The sequence below is a fragment of the Ursus americanus genome, chromosome 6, assembly GCF_024610735.1.
Source record: "Ursus americanus isolate L20-20 chromosome 6, mUrsAme1.1.p, whole genome shotgun sequence".
Lineage (NCBI taxonomy): Eukaryota > Metazoa > Chordata > Mammalia > Carnivora > Ursidae > Ursus > Ursus americanus.
Genome location: NC_142132.1, coordinates 39,885,420 through 39,904,365, shown reverse-complemented (window position 1 = coordinate 39,904,365; position 18,946 = coordinate 39,885,420). Strand labels below are relative to the sequence as shown.

The window sequence follows — 18,946 nt, the reverse complement described above, 5'->3', positions numbered from 1 at the left end:
ACTTGGATACGAGGGGCACCAGGAAAGGTACTGTGGCTGGGCAGCCGCTTCGCAGACACACTGTCAACGGTGGAAGCGAAGTCTGGTGGCTAAGCAGCTGCCTTGTTGAGTTGACCAGCATTTAGCGAGTGTCTACCCCCTAGCAGCCGAGTGCCCAGCTCACACAGCCATCCGGGCGCTCAGAGACGAGTGCTCCTAAGAAGTGAGCAGTCATTGCAATGCAGTGCGGTAATGCCCTGGGAGGTCCTGAGTGCGGGCTTAGCCACGGGCGCAGAGGCTAGCAGAGCCCACTCCTGCCTCGCACGTTGAGGACGGCTTGCAGGAGGATGTTGGCGCTAGGACGAGAGGCCTGGCCGCAGAGGACACAAGGGGAGGAGTCACACCAGGGTGTCCCTTGTGGGTAACGAAGATGAGTGTAGGTTTTTGTTTTTGTAATATTTTAAGGATCATCAAATAATCATAACACAGTTAAAGCGATAACACATGCCCTCACCACCATGCCTTCTGCCTTACGATTTTGTTGTCCTTGTTTTTCCATGCCTTTTGTCTTTGTGGCCTTACACGTTTTTTAAATTTCCCTTTCTTTTGTTATATCTTGTTGAAGAGAAGAGCGGATGTAAATGCAAGTATCCCCCAGGGGCCCTCACGTACATGTGCAGCACAACCCCGTGCACAATACACACTCGTGTCTCAGTGACGTACGGCTACTCTCGATCATCGGTGAATTTAAAAAAAATACGGAGTTGCTCTGACTTCCAGAATTAAACCAGCAGGCCTACCCAGCCATGACTATTTCTGTACAAAACCATTTGAACATTTAGAGAATGGTGCTCGGTTTCTTTTACCTACTTGCTTCTCTGCAGAGCCTGTCACTGTCATGTGATTGTCCGACACGTGTGTTCCCATCATCACATGGCCTGAGCTTGTGCTTGGCATGGCCAAGGTGTCATGAGAAGCCAATTCAAAAGGGACAAGATGACCATAATTACCACGCATTTCACAGATGACCAGAACCAAAACAGTGATGTAATTATAGGGCCAAAGAAATCATGGGGCGCCTGGGTGGCTCAGTCAGTTAAGTGTCTGCCTTGGGCTCAGGTCATGATCCCAGGGTCCTGGGTTCGAGCCCCACATCGAGCGCCCTATTCAGCTGAGAGCCTGCGTCTCCTTCTCTCCCTGCTTATGTGCTCTCTCTCTCTATCAAGTAAATAAATATAATTTTATAAAAAGAAATTAGTTTTATATGAAATAAAATCAGACTTATATGAAACAAAAAGTTAACTATCTGTTGAAAGGTACTAGAGTCCCATGATTATGTGAGGTAAAGAGACTGAGAGGGAGCATGTGAGGGAGCGTAAGGGAGAGAGAGAAGAAGAATTAAAGGCAATTTGCGGCTCGGAAGGACCTGAGCTTCATGTGGTCTGGTCCTACTGTTCCATCAGGGACATGTCCAGAAAGCATTTAATATAAATTGTGCGTTGTAGCTTGAATCTAAAACTAGTGACTTATAATCTAGGGATCTTTCCTCCTTAGCCTGCCATTTATTACATTTTTTTTCTCACATGTCTGTCTCCAGCCTGATTTACACGAGCCTTATGCCAATAAGCAACAGAGAAGGCATGACCAAAGTAGTCAGGCCCTTGGGTTCCTGGTGGATGAATCATTGGAATCCCCAACTGTTTCTGGTATTTTCCTATTAAGAGTCAAACAGATTTACAGAGAGGAAAGTTTTGGCTTTACTCTGCTTGGAGACAACAAGAGTCTCTGTGTCCGTTATAAAGTATCCTGCTTTGCTCATGGAAAGTTCATCTTACTTACTCTGCAGCCCAGAGACACGTTATTGGAGTGTCAGCCCTTGGGTAATAGGACTGAATTTCTAGAATTAGCAATGTAAAGCCTTTATGGTATTTTACAGATTCAATACCATTTCAGAGTCATGCTATCAAGGGATTAACACTGTGTTAAGCTTATTTAACAAAGTCATACCCTGTGTTCAATGTGCCATCTTCTCCCTTGGTGCCAAGTCACTACTGGACAATTTGGGGTGGCACCTGGAGCTGCTAGGGCTCTCCCAGGACCGGGGCTGTAGGCACGTTGTTGCTCTAGTGGGTGGTGGGGAGACATGGGGCTGCTCCCGACTGGCCCACCACCGAGTCATGTGAGGGGCTATCCAGTGTTTGCTGGAGTCTGGTATGGAATCTGCATTTGTTCCAAACGTCTTGGGAATCTGTTGGAACTTTAGAAACAAAGAGAGAAAATTAGCTCTTTCTGGATGGATCTCCCTCTTTAGAAGTTGAGGGTGGACTCTGCTCAAAGCACCGTGCCTGCAAAGTGAGTCAGATGCAGGATGAGGGGGAAGTGATGGAGCGGGGTGACCTCTGAGACCCTACCCTCTGCCCCCCCCCCCGGAGGTTTGCCATCTCTGACAGGCATTTATACCCAGGTGTGACCCTCACTTCCTTTCCCTGAGGCAGTCGGCCAGTTGCTTTGGAGGAGAGAATTCCTCCAGAAACACCCAACTTCAGGCAGTCGTTTCCAAAATCCAGTGGCGCTTCCATACCAACAGGAAAGCACATGTGACTTCACCACCTAATCCTGGCAAATGATAATTGAGTTAAAGAATAATGTAAGCAAATGAATTTCCTCTCCACTGCCTGTGGGACTGTGATTGGGTTATGCACAAATTCAGATTGATCTGCTAATATACATTTAGCTGTTCAACTCTGTGCTTAATCGCATTACCTCACGAGTCTTCTAGCATGACACATGGAAAATTATGAGGAATAACACATAATAGAATGTGAAATAAATCCTGTTAGTCCTAACGTAGTTAGCGCTTTGCTGCAGACATCCATTTTATAGATTCAAGCTGGAGGAATACTAACTCAGAGACAATGACATGGTAACTGAGTTAAGGAGGAGAAAATGTGCTTAACGCTGACCTTTCTTGAAATGTGTCAACCCTACCCTGATTACTTTGACTTCAGCTGATTAAATTTACTCCCTTCCGCAGACTGGCAAGCCTTGGTGATGCATTATCATGCAAAGTTGAATGACAGTAATGGAGACCCTCCTCCTAGGCCCCCAGTTCCTGACAAATCGTTTCCCGAAGTAGCACAGTATTTATTTTCCTTTATGATAGAAATGTTTCTCTTTAGTTGCTATGAAATTAAGCCTTTGTAATTGGATTCTGGACTCTTTACTTTATGACTCTGCAAATATGAAATTAACCCCATCCCAAGAAATAATAGAGCAGTCTAAGTTCTAATGAGATTACCCCCATTTTAGATAATGATTCTGAATTTAATAAATCAAACAAAGCAACAATTAAGGACAGCCATTTCTTTCTCCTCCCCCCTCCCAGCAGGAGGAGAAAGGAGCCATCTAGGAATTACAGGGGACAGACCCTCTACGAGACACAGGTCCTAAGACGGACTTTCATTGGGTCGCTCTGTTTTAAAAATATCCCCTCTCAACACTCCTTGAATGATGGAGTCCTTTGACCAATATCTGGTTGAAATTGGATGATTGGAAGGTGGCTTCTTGAATAAGAGGGGAGTTTGGTGGTCACCCATGCTGAGACAAGTGCCTGTAATTTGATTTGTTTGTTTTTTGCTCATTCTCCCTTTTTCGTATTTGTTTTGTCCTGTGTCCTTGTGATAAACAACAGAACTTCATTCCATTCGTTTACCTTCAACATCCTCCTACTAGCTTTAGGAGCCGCCGAAAGCACTCCTATAAGTTTAGAGGGCTTAACATCCTACAACTTCAGATTTCCCAATGTATTGGTGATTGGTTTATTTTTCAAGGCATGAGTCACATGTCCAGGCACAAGGTCAGATGCAGACAGTGCAATGCATGCTGTAAATTTACCAGTGCCCATCCCGTCACCCAGAGTATCAGTCGGTGGGACGAGACCAGCACCACCACACACACTGCAAGGTTAGAGTGTGTTTCCAAATTGGTGGAAGAAGTAATATTCTGTTGGGAGTGAGTTGCTCACACGAGGCAGGCACAGATGCAGCAGATCTGGGTGTGGTTGTCCTGGCCCGGAGTCCCCTGGGTGGGGAATAGGGGCAGGCTGCTGCAGGGATGCTGTCTACACAGAGAAAGGCCTTGTTTGTCTAGAAGGCTTGGTGTTGCTACACCATGAACTTCACACTCCCTGAGCATCAGCCTAATGGAGAACCTGCTTTCACAGTCTACATGCTTCTTTTAAGGACCTGCCTATAAAGTAAACTTTCCTGGGTTTTGAGCCAAATTCAGAAGTAGTTAGTCCAGATCTTTCCCTCTCTCCCCCCTCCCTCCCTCCTTCTTTTCCTCTCTCCTTCCTTCCCTCTCTCCCGTCCTCCTTCCCTCCCTCTAAAACATTTGTCAAATACTGTACATTGCACACGGACCTCAATGAACGGCATGCTGTAAGTGCTCAATAAATGTTTGATTTTAGAAGGAAGTAGGAGTTTTGTCTAGTACTATCTCAGTGATATGAAGAAGGTAGATTCTACTATGTATGTTATAAATAGCCTAAAGTCCACATATGGTCTATTCTAGAAGCTATAGTTATGTTTCCTTCCATCGAAAGTTTCTCTTCTCTGCCTTCATGACTTCATATTTTTCAACCAGATATTAATAGACTCATTTTACCATCTTTCTTCATTAGAGGTACTCATGCTTGCACAGAGGGAGATAAATAATGATAAGCTCCTTCATATAGATTTCACTGTGAGTCTTCTTTGCAATGGAAGAGATGGTTCATGCCACCCATTCAGCAAATATTGATTCAGTGCGCGCTACATTCCACGGCAGTGGGTTGCCTGATTTCACAGAGCTTCAGTCTAGTGGAGGGCCGAGGCAATTTTCAAGTAACTTCATGACAGTGTGAAGAGAGTTTGGTTCAGCAAATGAGAGGGGGCTGTGTGAGCACTCGGCCCGGGGTGAGTACAATCCAGGGGTCAAAGGAAGCTTTCTGGAGGAAGATGCATCAAAGTTAAGATCCAGGAGGGGAAACCAACCCTATCCCTGAGCATAGGCTTCGACAGCAGCCTATGAAAGGAGGCACTGAGGGGTAACCTAAAACTAAAAGGAGGAGGAACAAGATGGGCACCCCACTGTTCGGAAGCACCCTCAGCCAGCTCACTGCTCCCACACCTTGAACAGGGAAGAGCACAGGCAGTGCTTTGGCAGGGGGGTGCTGGAGCTTGGCGTTAACAAGCTGCCTCCTGGGCTTTCCTCATTTTTATCCTGTTGATGTCTCAGTCTCTACTCAGGATCCTGGAGACCCCCAAAGGCCGTGCCGCTTTCAGAGTGTCCAGTGGCTTCAATGGACTCCTGTCCCTGCTCTCTGACCTGGAGGGGTCTCTCCAGGAGCCCCCGCTGCAGACATGGGGGATGGTGTCCCCCAGCCAAACCCTGGATCTGGTCCTGCACACCCTCCGTGCCTTGTCCGCGGCGTTGCACCTGGACCCTGTCAATGGGGACTTCTTCAAGAGGAACGGGCTTTTTGAGAAGCTGGCCGAGGACCTCTGTTTGCTGGGTTGTTTCGGAGCCCAGGAGGAAGAGGGAGCCCCTCTGCACTCTGGGGCGGACACAAAGGCCAGGCCATTTGCTGATTTGCTGAGTGTGGCCTTCACCTCCGCCAGCCCACTCCCACCCAAGATACAGAGCTGCCTCCAGGTCCTCAGCTTTCTGGACAGCATGGCCAGTGGCACCCTCCACCTGCGCAGAGACCTAAAGGAGTTCCCAAGGCCTGGGCAGGACCCAGTTGTGAATGCCCAGAAGGAAGAAGCTGGCAGGGACTCCCAAGGAAACTTCAAGCAGTGGCCAGAACTGGAGGAGAGGTAGACCTTTGCTGCTGGCTTCTGTAATCGGCTTATCAGTGTATTTCTCTCTCCTGTTTTCTCCCAAATATCCTGTGCATGTGTAGTGGGTAGGAAGCCTAGACCTACAAACTGGGGGGAGGTGGGTGGGGGAAGGGGTGCAAAAATGTCACATGACTTTTTTCCTTTAAATCAAGTTAACTTCGACTCCAATCTCTTCTACCTTGGGTGCTGGCAGAGAACCAATCTGAGTCAATACATGGTTAGAGGATGCTTTTGAGTGACACAAGAACTGGGGGGCTTCCCAGATCTTGGAAACCAAGGACAGAACTCTGCCGATAAGCTCATTTTCTCTTTTGCCATCTTTGCTGCTGTTCCGGGGAGGCTTGGAGCCTGTACCCAGCCACCCTGGTGTGCTGGGCAGACTTTGCCTTTGGGAGTCTGAGCTTACCCACTGCCCCCACCCCACCTTTGTCCCTGCACAACCCGGGGGTGGAATTGAGGTCCTCTGACTTGCAGGATAACCATTGTATCCTTCCCCCTCACTAGTTCCTCCTGTTCTTTTCTCACTGCTTCCACTTCTCGTAACAAAGACAATCATCTCCGCTTTCCTCACAGGCCCATCTCCTCCATGAGCCCAGACTTTTGCAGACAACGCTTTACTTTCATTCCTGTAAGACAAACTTCCACTAAAGCAAGGAAGCCCAGAGAACACCCCTCTTCCTTTGGCGTGGCAGGGGAAGAAAATGAAAGAACATGTAACAAGAGTGGGTTCTCTTTTTTATTCCCCTAAGGTAGCAATGACAAAACACAAATTAATATTGCAATAAACTATCCTGCCTACCACCTCTCCACACCCTCTGATGTTTACCGGCCACAGAACGCCCTTCTGAGAGACGTGTACTTTTATCCAGCGATGTTGGATTGGCCAGACTTCAGTGCTGGGGGCTGGTGGTGAGGGGAATAGATGCCAAATCTCCAACTACGTAGATAATCATATCATTGTTCTCGTCTCTCTGGCTAATTTGCTAAATTAATTGGTTTTCTAATCTTGCATTTGCGCAGACACCAACTTGCTCATGAAGTATGTATTGCTGGCTTTGATTTGCTAATTTTTTAAAAGGACTTTTGTTCATGAGAAAGTTTGGTCTTTCACTCTCTTTCCTTGACTATTTTTACTATCAAGTTTATGATAGCTGCCTAACGTGAGTTGGGCAGTGTTTTCTCTTCTATTCTCTGGAAGAGTTTATGTAAATAAAGATTACTATTTCTGTTCCTTAGCTGTGTGATGGAATTTGCCAGTAAGAACCTCATAAGCTCAATGTTTTCTTGTAAGAAGATTTATTTTGTGATAATAAATTTATATTTCTTCTTGAATCATTCTTAGTAACTTTTCAAGTTCATTTTCCCATTCCAAGTTTCAATTTACTGGCATAAGGCTGTTCACAATATCTTTTTAACTTTTTGCTCCTGACACGATCCTTTGTGTCTTTTCTCTTCCCCTGCCCCCCAGCACCCCAGCATTCTTGACAGAGTTTCATTTATCAGCGTATCCCATGAGCCAACGTTCAGCTTTTCCGATCTCTCATACATATATTTTCTATTTCTGTTTTCATTTGTTTGTTCTAATTATGTCCTCTACTTTCTTTGGGTTTATTCTGGTACTCTTCTCCTTAGTTTAATTGATTAGGAGACTAGTTTTCAGTTCTCTTTTTAAATGCAAATTTCTCTGTCACTTTTTTTAGCTGTTACCACTCAAGTTTCATTATGTTGCACTTCCAATATTATTTAGTCCTAAATATTTTAATTTCCTTTGTGACTTATAGTTTGATTCTTGAATCTTGTTTGAATTGTGAATTTCCAAAGTTACAGGGTATTTTTGGTCATTTTTCATTGTTGTTGAGTTCTTATTTTATCATCATGAGAGAAGGCGGGCTGTATAATGGTAATCCTCTGAAATTAGTTGAACTTGACTCTGTGGCCTCCAATGTGATAAATCTTCATAAGTGTTCTGTGGGTGCTTGAAAAGAATGCATATTTTCCAGTTGTTACACTCAATGTTCTATTTCTGTCCTTTATATCAAATTTGTCTATTCTTCAAATTTTCAGATTATTTAATCTGCTTGACACATCAGTTACTAAGCTATGTTAGATATTTTTCATTATGTGATAGATAAGTCAATTTCTGTCCATTTTTGCCTTATATTTGAGGCTATTAGAATCACACATATTTACAATTTTTATATCATCTCGTGGAATCGAAAAATTTCACTTTATATGGTGACCTTCTTTATCTCTAATAATACATTTTGCCGTAAAAACAATTTCGTCTAGTCATAATAAGGCTATACCAGCTTTCTTTTGGTTAGTATACGCCTGGAATTTTTTAAAATATTCTTTTGTTTCAAGCTTTCCAGGTCCTAATGTTTTAGGTGTTTCTTCTGTCAACACTAGAGAGCTAGTTTTTTGTTTTATTTTATCATTTAACCCCGCCTGGTATTTTTTGTTACTGAAGAATGTGCTTTGTTTATACATATATTTTTAAAGATTTTATTTATTTATTTGATAGAGATAGAGACAGCCAGTGAGAGAGGGAACACAAGCAGGAGGAGTGGGAGAGGAAGAAGCAGGCTCATAGCGGAGGAGCCTGATGTGGGGCTCGATCCCAAAACGCCGGGATCACGCCCTGAGCTGAAGGCAGATGCTTAACCGCTGTGCCACCCAGGCGCCCCTGCTTTGTTTATATTTTTATAATTATTGGTATGTTTGGAATTATTTCTACTTTGCTACTTTGTATTTTCTATTGCTCCACATTTTAAAAAAATTTTTTCCTTGTCTTCTTTTGAATTATTAGAATTAAAATTTTTAATTTAATTTTTCCCATTGACTAATTTGGATTTTATACTCTCTGTTAGTCTTTCAGTGGTTACCCTAAAATAATTTCACAGTCATCCTCATAATGTTTAACTATTTCTTTATTTACTATTGCTGTTTATCCTTATCCTCTTTCCAATACATACGTGTTACATATGTAATATGGAAGCACTTAATTTAACTCTTAAATGTATTCTTTTATATCTAATGTATATATTACTATTGCCCAATATTAATTTTGGGCAGTCCATCAATCTAATCTAAATCTCATTTTGCTAATCCATCAAATAAGGCATTTATTCATGTATTTTTTGTTGAGGTATAATTGACATATTATATTACTTCAGGTATAAAACATAGTGATTCAATATTTGCATATAAATATATATTTTAAAGACTTTATTTACTTGAGAGAAAGAGCGAGAACGCTCAAGTGGGATCCAGGGCAGAGGGAGAGAATCTCAAGCACACCCTCACTGAGTACAGAGTTCAACGTGGGGCTCGATCTCACAACCCATGAGGTCATGACCCGAGCCAAAACCAAGAGTTGGACGCTCAACCGACTCCTCAACCGAGGAGCCACGCAGGCGCCCCTCAGTGTTTTTACATATTGGGAAATGATCACAACAGCAAGTCTAGTCATTAACACCCATCATCACACTAGTTCACATGTTTTTTCTTGTGGTAAGAGCTTTTAAGATTCATTTTCTTTGCAACTTTCAAATATACGGTATAGTATTATTAACTGTAGTCGCCAGGCTGTACCTTATGTTCCCATGACTTATTTATTTTAAAACTGGAAATTTGTACCTTTTGACTCCCTTCACTTATTTTGCCAATACCTCTACACCCTGCTTCTGGCGACCACCAATCTATTCTCTGTATCTATGAGCTCTTTGTATTTATTTTTTTTTAGATTTCACATAGAAGTGAGATCATATGGTATTTGTCTTTCTCTGAACTATTTTACTTAGCATAATGCCCTCAAGGTCCATCCATGTTGTCACAAATGACACGATCTCCTTTTTTTGGCTGAATATTCCATTGTGTGTATATATCACATCTTCATCCATTCATTCATCCATCGTCGCTTAGGTTGTTTCTGTATCTTGGCTAGTGTAAAGAATGCTGCAGTAAATATAGGGGTACATGTGTCTTTTCAAGTTGGTGTTTTCATTTTCTTCAGATAAATACCCAGAAGTAGAATTGCTCAATCATATGGTAGCTCTATTTTTAGTTTTTTGAAGAATCTTCATAGTCTTTTCCATAATAGCTGCATCAATTTACATTCCATCACCAACACTTGTTATTTCTTGTCTTTTTGATGATAGCCATTCTAACAGGTGTTGAGGTGGTGTCTCATTATGGTTTTGATTTGCATTCCCTTGATGATTAATGATGAAGAGCACCTTTTCATCACCTATATATCTTCTTTGGAAAGATGTCTCTTCAGATGTTCTGCCCATTTTTAAAAAAAGATTTTATTTATTTATTTGACACAGAGAGAGCGCACAAGCAGGGGGAGTGGAAGGCAGAGGGAGGAGAAGCAGGCTCCCCGCTGAGCAAGGAGCCCGATGTGGGACTCCATCCCAGGACCCTGGGATCATGACCTGAGCCGGAGGCAGACGCTTAAACAACTGAGCCAGCCAGGTGCCCCGTTCTGCCCATTTTTGATTGGATTTTTTTTTTTGGTATCGAGTTGTATAAGCTCTTTATATATTTTGGGCATTGACCCTTTATCATTTATTCCATTTGCAAATGTCTTCTCCCATTCTGTAGGCGCCTTTTCATGTCACCGACGGTGTCCTCTGCTGTACAGAAGCTTCTTAATTTGATGTAGTTCTACTGGTTTATTTTTGCTTTTGTTGTTTTTGCTTTTTGTGTCAAATCCATAAAATCGTTGCCAAGATCAATGTCGAGGAGCTTATGTTTTTTTCCAGGAGCTTTATGGTTTCAGGTCTTATGTTTACATCAAGTCTTTAATCCATTTTGGGTTAATTTTTGTATATGGTGTAAGGCAATGGTCCAGTTTCATCCTTCCGCATGTGGCTGTCTAGTTTTTTCTCAACACTATTCATTGCAATTCGGTCCTTTCCTCACTGTATAGTCTTGTCTCCTTTGTTGTAAATTAATTGACCACATATATGTGGGTTGATATGGTCTCTCTATTCTGTTCCATTAATCTATGTATCTTATGCCAACGCCATCCTATTTTGATTACTCTGCCTTTGTAAAATCAGGGAGCGGGATGCCTCCTGCTTTGTTCTTCTTTCTCAAGATTGGGACATTGCTCACTGCACTGGTACCACAGCTGCACTTTGTGAGCCAGGCCTTGACCAGATTCCAGGCCCTTCTCTTCTTGCTTTGTCTTGGGGACAATTCCCTTTCTGAGGCTCCCTGGTCTCTCTCTTCTGGGGGAGGAGGCCTCTACCCTGGCCACCTGGAGAGCACGCAGGTAAACTTGGTATCTCAGCATTGAGCCTTTTTCTACCAGCTCTTAGAGGGCAGGGAAGTCGTTGTCAGCACCAGAAGACACGAGTAAGTGGTATTGAGTGATGAGAAGCAATAGTCATTTTTCAAATGTCTCTGGGGGCTAAGCACTAAACACTTCTATTCACTTAACTCCTTCCCAATCCTAGAACTTCACTAATAAAGAAACCAAGGCTAAGAAAGGATAAGGAGCATGGCCAAAGTCACACATTTAGTAAGTAAGCAATAGAACCAGATTCTGATCCCAGGTCTATTTCCTAAACCTGTGTGTGTGTGTGTGTGTGTGTGTGTGTGTGTGTGTGTGTCTGTCTGTCTGTGTGTGTGTCTGTGTGTTCTTCCTGCATCTTCTGGAAACTGCCACATTAATGGTGATGATTTTCCAAATGTTCTGACACAATAGCTTAAATAGTTTAAAGCTGGTCTCTAACCTATAGATGGCATCAGCCCGAATTCTTTACAGAGTAATCCTGTGTCAGATGTCATCTTGGTTTCACAATGAGTAATTTTTAAATGTGTAAGAGTCAGATTTCAAAAATAGAGCAATTTTTTCCTCATTAAAACTAATACATCACCCTGGACCTTTCCTAATGGTTAGAGAATAAGTGAAACCCTAGCCTCTCATGAGAGAATCAGGGGGATAAAGGCAGGGCAGTGGGCTGGGAATGGGGGACATGGTGAACACCGTGAACACTTGGCATCTTCTTGACAAGTGCCTTGGCTCAGCCCTGTCTGTGCAAAGTGGGACTTGCGCTCCAGGGAGGAAGGGCAGAGGCTGTGGGCCTTGGACTCAGGCCAAATGCTCTATGCCTTAGTAGCCATGTTCTTTGGGCCTATTGCTTTATCTCCCTGAGCTTCGATTTCCTGGTTTGAAGGCAGTGGTAACAAAAGTATCCACTTTGAAGGCCGTTGTGAGGTGAGGGCTGGAGAGGAGAATGGTTCTAGTCATTGCGATCAAGGATGCTGTCTCCCAAGGACTTGTGTGCCGGTTGCTGTGCTCTGCTCTCCATAAGCCTTGGTTGGTTTAATTCATACAGCAACTATGATTTAAGTATCATTGTTCACAAAGTGGAAGTTATATATTATGGATTTGCCCAAATGCATATGCAATGTCCAAAATACAGAATAGATAATCTCTATGAGACGTACACCCCCGCACACAGCACACCCATACCACACACACACACACACACACACCCCATACAGAACACCCCTACACCACATCCCCCCATAGACCTTTACACACACACACACACACACACACGCAGGCACACACCCCACACTCACACTGCCCCCCAACCCCCCCACACAAATGTTGTTTAACGGAGTTTAATAAATGGTGGCTACAGTCGTGATAACCATATGGGGACCTTCTCTGGTATCTACCAGGTCCTGCTACCTGAGATGGATAACAGCCTTCTTGGCCAGCCAATCCACAGTGAGGGTCTGGAGGTGAAGGTGGAGTGAGGAGTGAGTCAGGCCATGGCAGGCCTTGCAAGCTCACCACATGAGGCCATCTTAGTTTTGTCCTACAGGTGATGTGGAGCCATGGAAGCCTTTGGGCACGGCTGTGGAATGATGGGCTTTGTGTTCTAGAAAGGCCACTCTGTACGACTGGGACCGGAGAGGTCCCTCTTCAAAACCAGGAGTGCTCCAAGTCTGTTGGCTGTCAGAGGACTTGGTTCCTGCCCTAGCATTTGACCTCACCTGGCCCCTGCTGGGCCTCGTGGGCTGACCTTCGTTCATTATATCAGCAACAGGAACGATATCAATGACTTGGAATTTGAAGCCAAGTCGTGGCTGTAATGCAACAGGAACGCGGTGTGCGCCCGGCAAAGACACGGTTACAGCGGGCGCTCTGCAGACCAGAGCCCTAAACTGTCCTTTGCAGTCCTCTGCTGCTGTTCATCTGGGGTCGGATCTAGTAGTCACTCAGTAAATATCATCATGTTCAAAACCCAGAAAGATTTTACTTTCTGGACATATACAATATATGCTGTCAATTCCAGAGACCCAGCGAGAGTGCTGGTAAACTGTAAAGCTGAAGTATACGAACCTTTTGCCTTTCTCACAGTAGCTGTGGCTCAGACATTGCTACATACCCACAGCTCTGGGACAGTCTAGGGGTTTGCTGGAGTCAGAAGCTCCGCACACCAGGCTGCATTAGGGCCTGACTTTTTGCAGCTCTGGCTGAGGCTTGTAGGCCCCGGGATGGAGGCATTTTGGAGGGTGTCCCTCTGATGCTAGCCCCCACTCAGTCCTCCTTGACATCAGCAACCTATTCTCCGACATTCAATGCCTGGGGGCAGTCTTGGATCTGGGTCTTAGGTGGCCTTGGAGGGTGGCCTGGCTTTTTCCCTGGTGACTCCCCTGAGCGGTCACCCCCCAAAGGGGTCTTGCTCTGTCACATCTGCCATTCAGGCTGGGCCTGCTTTTCCATGCTCCTCTGGATGGCCAGGGATTGAATGTGTGCACGCGTGCGTGGTGTGTGCGGGCGCATGCAGACATGTGTGGGTACTTGTGCGTGTGCACGTGCATGTGAGTACGTGGGATGTTGGGTGTGCATCTCAAGTGTGAGAACCCAGCTGAGCCCGAAGCGTCTGCGCAAAGCCTGTCCTCCCTTCTGTGGACCTGTGGCTTTGCAGGGAGCTTCCTCTTAAACCGCAATGCGCCAGTCCGCGGCGACCCCATCTGAAGTTTCGTTTTCGGCAGTTTCGCTTCTGGCAGCCAACACGGTCTGGAAGCAGGTGCTCTTCCTCCTGACGAATCGTCAGCAGGCCAATAGCAGCCTAACGCAGCGTCCGTGCCTGCGTCCGGCACGTCCCTCCCTCTCCTCTCTGGGTATTTTATCCGCTCCCGTCGCCACAAGAACGGTGAGTACGGAACGGGAAGATATTTGGAGACACAGAGACCACATTCACGTAACTTTGATTGCGGCATATTGTTAGAGTTTTTCTATTTATTGTTAGTTGCTATTAATCTCTTACTGTGCCGAATTTACAATTAAACTTTATCATAGGTATGTATGCATAGGGAAGAAAACAGGGTATACAGGGCTTGGTACTCTCTGGGGTTTCTGGCATCCCTGCAGATAAGGGAGGACTACGGTTTCTTGTCGTGTCTTTTTTTTTTTTTTAAGATTTTATTTTTTTATTTGAGAGAGAGAGGGAGTGCATGAGCGGGGGGAGGGGCAGAGGGAGAAGCACACTCCCCGCTGAGCAGGGAGTCGGATGCTGGACTCAACCCCAGGACCTTAGGATCATGACCTGAGCTGAAGGCAGACGCTTAACCGACTGAGCCACCCAGGCGCCCCTCTTGTCGTGGCTTCTGAGATCAGGAGAGCTGACTGTTAGAGCTGCCTGCCGTGCAGCCTGGTGCCGAGCCAAGCTGCCCACTGCGGCAGGATGGCTGCCCTAGCGCGTCCCTAACATATCTCCTGGACAGTGGTGGCACGGCTTCTCCTCCAGAAGGCAGCTCCTGCCTGCACCTCTCTGGCTCCCTCCCTGGCAGACATGGAGTCTGGAGAACGCGAGTCCAGAACTTCAGTAAGCACTCAGGGAATGCCCACACTGGTGCAAGGCACTCGGGCCAGGCACCGGTGAGTACTTGGGGGAAGGGACAAATGACTGCTGCCCTAGCCCTACACCTGGGTGTGGGAGAATCAGAAGTGTGAGTGGATCATTACCCCTGTGCGGTGGATGCCGTCCAGGGCAGCCCCAGAGATTAAGGGGGAACAGAGCAGTGCACCTGACACAGCCTGGGAGACGAGTTCGGTGGGGCCTTCCTGGGAGAGGGGATCCCTGAGCTAAGCTACGATGAGAGAGACAGGGGCCTGGATCAGGAGGGCTTGGAGAGGGCATTCCCAGGCCTGAAAGACAGACCCCAAATCAGCCCTGCTGAGGGAAGAAAGCTTAGGGCCTTGGTAGGGATTACAGAGACAGAGCCACACACTTGAGGGCGGTGCTGAGACCTGAGCCTAGAAGGGGGTCCAGGCACGAATGGCCCCAGGGCTGGCAGGAAGGGGGGCTGTTATTCCTTGGGGAGCGGGCAGACATGTTGCAGAGGCCACTCTGGTGTGTGTGTATGTGTGAGACTGTGTGTGAATGCAAGAGTGTGAGTGAGTGTGAATGTGTGAGTGTGGTTATGTGTGTGTGTGTGTGTGTGTGAGTGTGGAGGGGGAGAGATGGATAGAAATGACAACGAGGAGGGGGAGGAAGGCAGGGGCTGGGGGTCTACCCCCCCAGCTATGGTAATGGCCGGCATCCAGACAGCAGGGAGCTGGCAGGAGAACCTTTTGAGACCTGTTTTTAGGACATAATGTCCTGGCCCTGGTAACCAATGGGGTGAGCCTGGGGGAGGAGTGGCTGGTGCAGGCCCTGACAGGGAAGCCCTGGTGGAAGATCTGGTTTGGGAGAAGGTGGCGGCTGTCTGCAGTAGCCTGTGCAGACGGCGAAAATGAGATCGTATGCCTTTTAATTTTCTAATGAATTAGTCAGGAATCCACTGGCCATAGTAAGAAGAGATAGAGTAGCTTAACCTGCCCTGAGAATTTGGATATTGTCTGGATGAGGGATAGTCTGACTTCCGCAGCTAAGCAGGAAAAATCCCTGGATCAGATGTGAGCACCATCATTGACGACGTGCCGCTGCTGTGGTCACTGGGCCAGGGGATGGGGATAGCCAAGCTCGGGCTCTGTGTGATGCGATGTGATGTGGTTCCACTGGTTCCGAAATCCCTGCAGGCCTCTGGGTTTTTCAAAGGCAATGACATCACTCTTACTTTGTAAAACTTGGCCAAGCATCCCTCTTCCCCTGTCCTCACCTCTGGGCCTTGAGAGATACAGATAATCATGTATATGATTTTGGATTATAACTTCTGGATTATAACTTTCAGTTACACGCACAGGTCTTTTGCAAGATACAAGCCATCCAGGAACACTAGGTCATGTGGGATATCACTGTCCGCCCTCCTTGGCATTCAGAACCCCTACCCTCATTCCTGCTCTTGGGATCCACACCTCAGAGCAATGCTTCTCCAAGTATGGCCTATAGCCCAGCTGCCCGCATCAGAATCAGTTATGAAAGTGCTAAAATACAGTCTCATAAACCAGATTTCCTGAATCACAATCACTGGGGTTGGAGTTTAGGGATCTGTTTTTTTTTTTTTTTTTAAGTTCCTCTCATTATTTTTAAGCACATTAAACTTTAAGAACTTCTGCCCCAGGTACTGGGTGTCTTTTCCTTAAAAATGTTTTTTTTAAACACCTAACTTTTTTTTTCTTCAAGTGAAATTCACATAACATGAAATTAACAATTTAAAAGCACACAACTTGGTGGCATTTAGTACATTCATGATGGTGTGCAAACACCACCTCTGTCTAGTTTCAAAATATTTTCATTATTCTAAGAGGAAAACCCTATATATATATTCTCATTCCTTCAGCCAACCCCTGTGCAAACATCAATGTTTCTGTCTCTTTGGATTTCCCTCTTCTGGATATTTCATATGATTAGAATCATACAATACGTAGTCTTTTGTGTCTGGTTTCTTTTCACTTAACATATTTTCAAAGTTTATTCCTATTGTAACATAAATGATTACTTTATTCCTTTGTTATGTGTGAATATCATCCCATTGTATGCATACACCACAATTTGCTTATCTATTCATCTGCTGATGGACATTTGGCTTGTTTCCACCTTTTGGTTATTGTAAATAGTGCTGCTGCGAACGTGTATGTAAATGTATTTGAGTATTTGCAGTTCTTTGGTGTAAATATATAGGAGTGGAATTGCTGGATCAAATGATAATTCTACGTTCAATGTTTTGAGGAGCCACCAAACAGTCCTCCATGTTAGCTGAACAAATTTTATATTTACCAGCAATGTATGAGGATTCCAATTTCTTCAGATGCTCACCAATATTTATTTTCCATTAAAAAAATTATAGCCATCCTAGTGAGTGGGAAGTAGAATGTCGTTGTGGTTTTGATTTGCATTTCTCTGATGGCTAATGATGTTGAGTATCTTCATGGGCTTGCTGGCCATTTCTGTATCTTCTTTGGGGAAATATCTATTCAAGTCCTTTGCTCATTTTTAAATTGAATTGTTTCTCTTTGTGTTGTTTAGGTGTATAATTTCTTTGTATATTATGAATAATAGACACTTATCAGATACATGATTTGCAAATATTTTCTCCCATTCCTGTTCTTTCACACTTTTAATAATGTCCTTTGATGCATAAAAGCTTTTTTTTTTGATGAAATCTACTTTATGTATTTTTTCTTTAGTAGCTCATGCTTTTGGTGTCACATGTAAGAATCCATTGCCAAATCCTAAGTCATGAGGATTTACCTCTGTGTTTTCCCCTAAAAGTTTTATGGTTTTAGCTCTTATGTTTAGTTCATTGATCCATTATATGGTGTGAGGCCAGGGTTCAACTTCATTCTTTTGCATGTGGCTATGCACTTCTCTCAGCACCTTGTGTTGATGATTCTATTCTTTCCCCCACTGAATGGTCTTAGCATCCTTGTTGAGGACTGTCAATTCTATTCCATTGGACTGTGTGTCTGTCCTCAAGCGAGTACCACACTGTTTTGATTACCGTAGTATTGTAGTAAGTTTTGAACTCAAGAAGTGGGAATAGTCCAGCTTTGTTCTTTTTAAATATGGTTTTGGCTATTTAGAGTCCCTTGCAAGTCCATATGAATTTGAGGACTAGCTTATATCATTGAGTATGTTAGCTGTGGTCTTTTCATAAATGTCCTTTATCATGTTGAGGAAGTTCCTGTTGATTCCTAGTTTTCTGAGTATTTTTATCATGAAAAGGTGTTGGATATTATCAAATGCTTTTTCTGCATCAACTGAGCAATCCTTTATTTCTTTTCCCTTTGTCTACTAATAGTGTATTACATTGACTGATTTTCTTATGTTGAATCACTCACATTCTTGCATTCCTGGGATAAACCCCACTTAATCATAGTGTATAATTCTTTAAATATGCTGTTAGATTTGGTTTGCTAGTATGTTGTTGAGGATTTTTGTGTGTATATTCATTAGGGATATTGTCTGTAGTTTTCTTTTTTCTTTGTTTAGCTTTGGTATCAAGGTAGTAATATAGGCTTCCTTGCTGTTCCCTGAACATGCTGCACATACTCCCACCTTAGGGCCTTTTGCATTGGCTGTTCCGGTTATTTGAAATGCTTTTCCCACAGATATTTGCCTCCCTCTTTCAAGTCTGTCCAGTTGTCACCTTCTCAAGGAGGCTGACTCTGCCACCCAAATTAAAATTGCAAATTGCTTCCCTCCTCCACCCTAACACTCTTCATTCTTTCTCTGCTCGAATTTTTTCTCTCAATGACACATAATATATAATTAACTTATTCATGATAATATATTAATATATTATACTATATTATAATAATGTAGTATGTATTACACAATAAGAACTTTTATTATTTATAATTTACATATTTATTATGATTATCCACTCCTCCTCTCACATCCTGGGTATGGGCTTCAGTTTGTTTAATTTATAGATGTATCTAAAGTGCCTGGCAAATTGTTAGGTCAATAAATATTTGTTCAGTTGAATTGAATAAATTAACACCAATCATTTCACTCCTGGCAGATTAGCCATCCTTGGCTGACAGTGCCAAGGACAACCTGACCGTGGGCTATAAGGATAGCGCAATGGGCATGATGTTTGAAGATCAGGTGTTTGTAATTGGGATCAGATTTGTGGGGGTTTTGTGTGTTTGTTTTTATTGT

The 18,946-nt window shown here is 44.2% G+C and overlaps 1 protein-coding gene across 4 annotated transcripts in view; it reads left to right on the top strand.

Annotated features, from left to right (window-relative positions):
• The window catches only part of WDFY4 (WDFY family member 4), a 280,866-nt gene that overhangs the window by 45,576 nt on the left and 216,344 nt on the right, over positions 1-18,946 (top strand). For all 4 annotated transcript variants that reach the window (XM_087862949.1, XM_087862950.1, XM_087862947.1 and 1 more), the window contains exon 12: positions 5,257-5,837. In XM_087862949.1, coding sequence (XP_087719075.1) covers positions 5,257-5,837 — 581 coding nt within the window. The remainder of the gene's footprint in view (positions 1-5,256; positions 5,838-18,946) is intronic.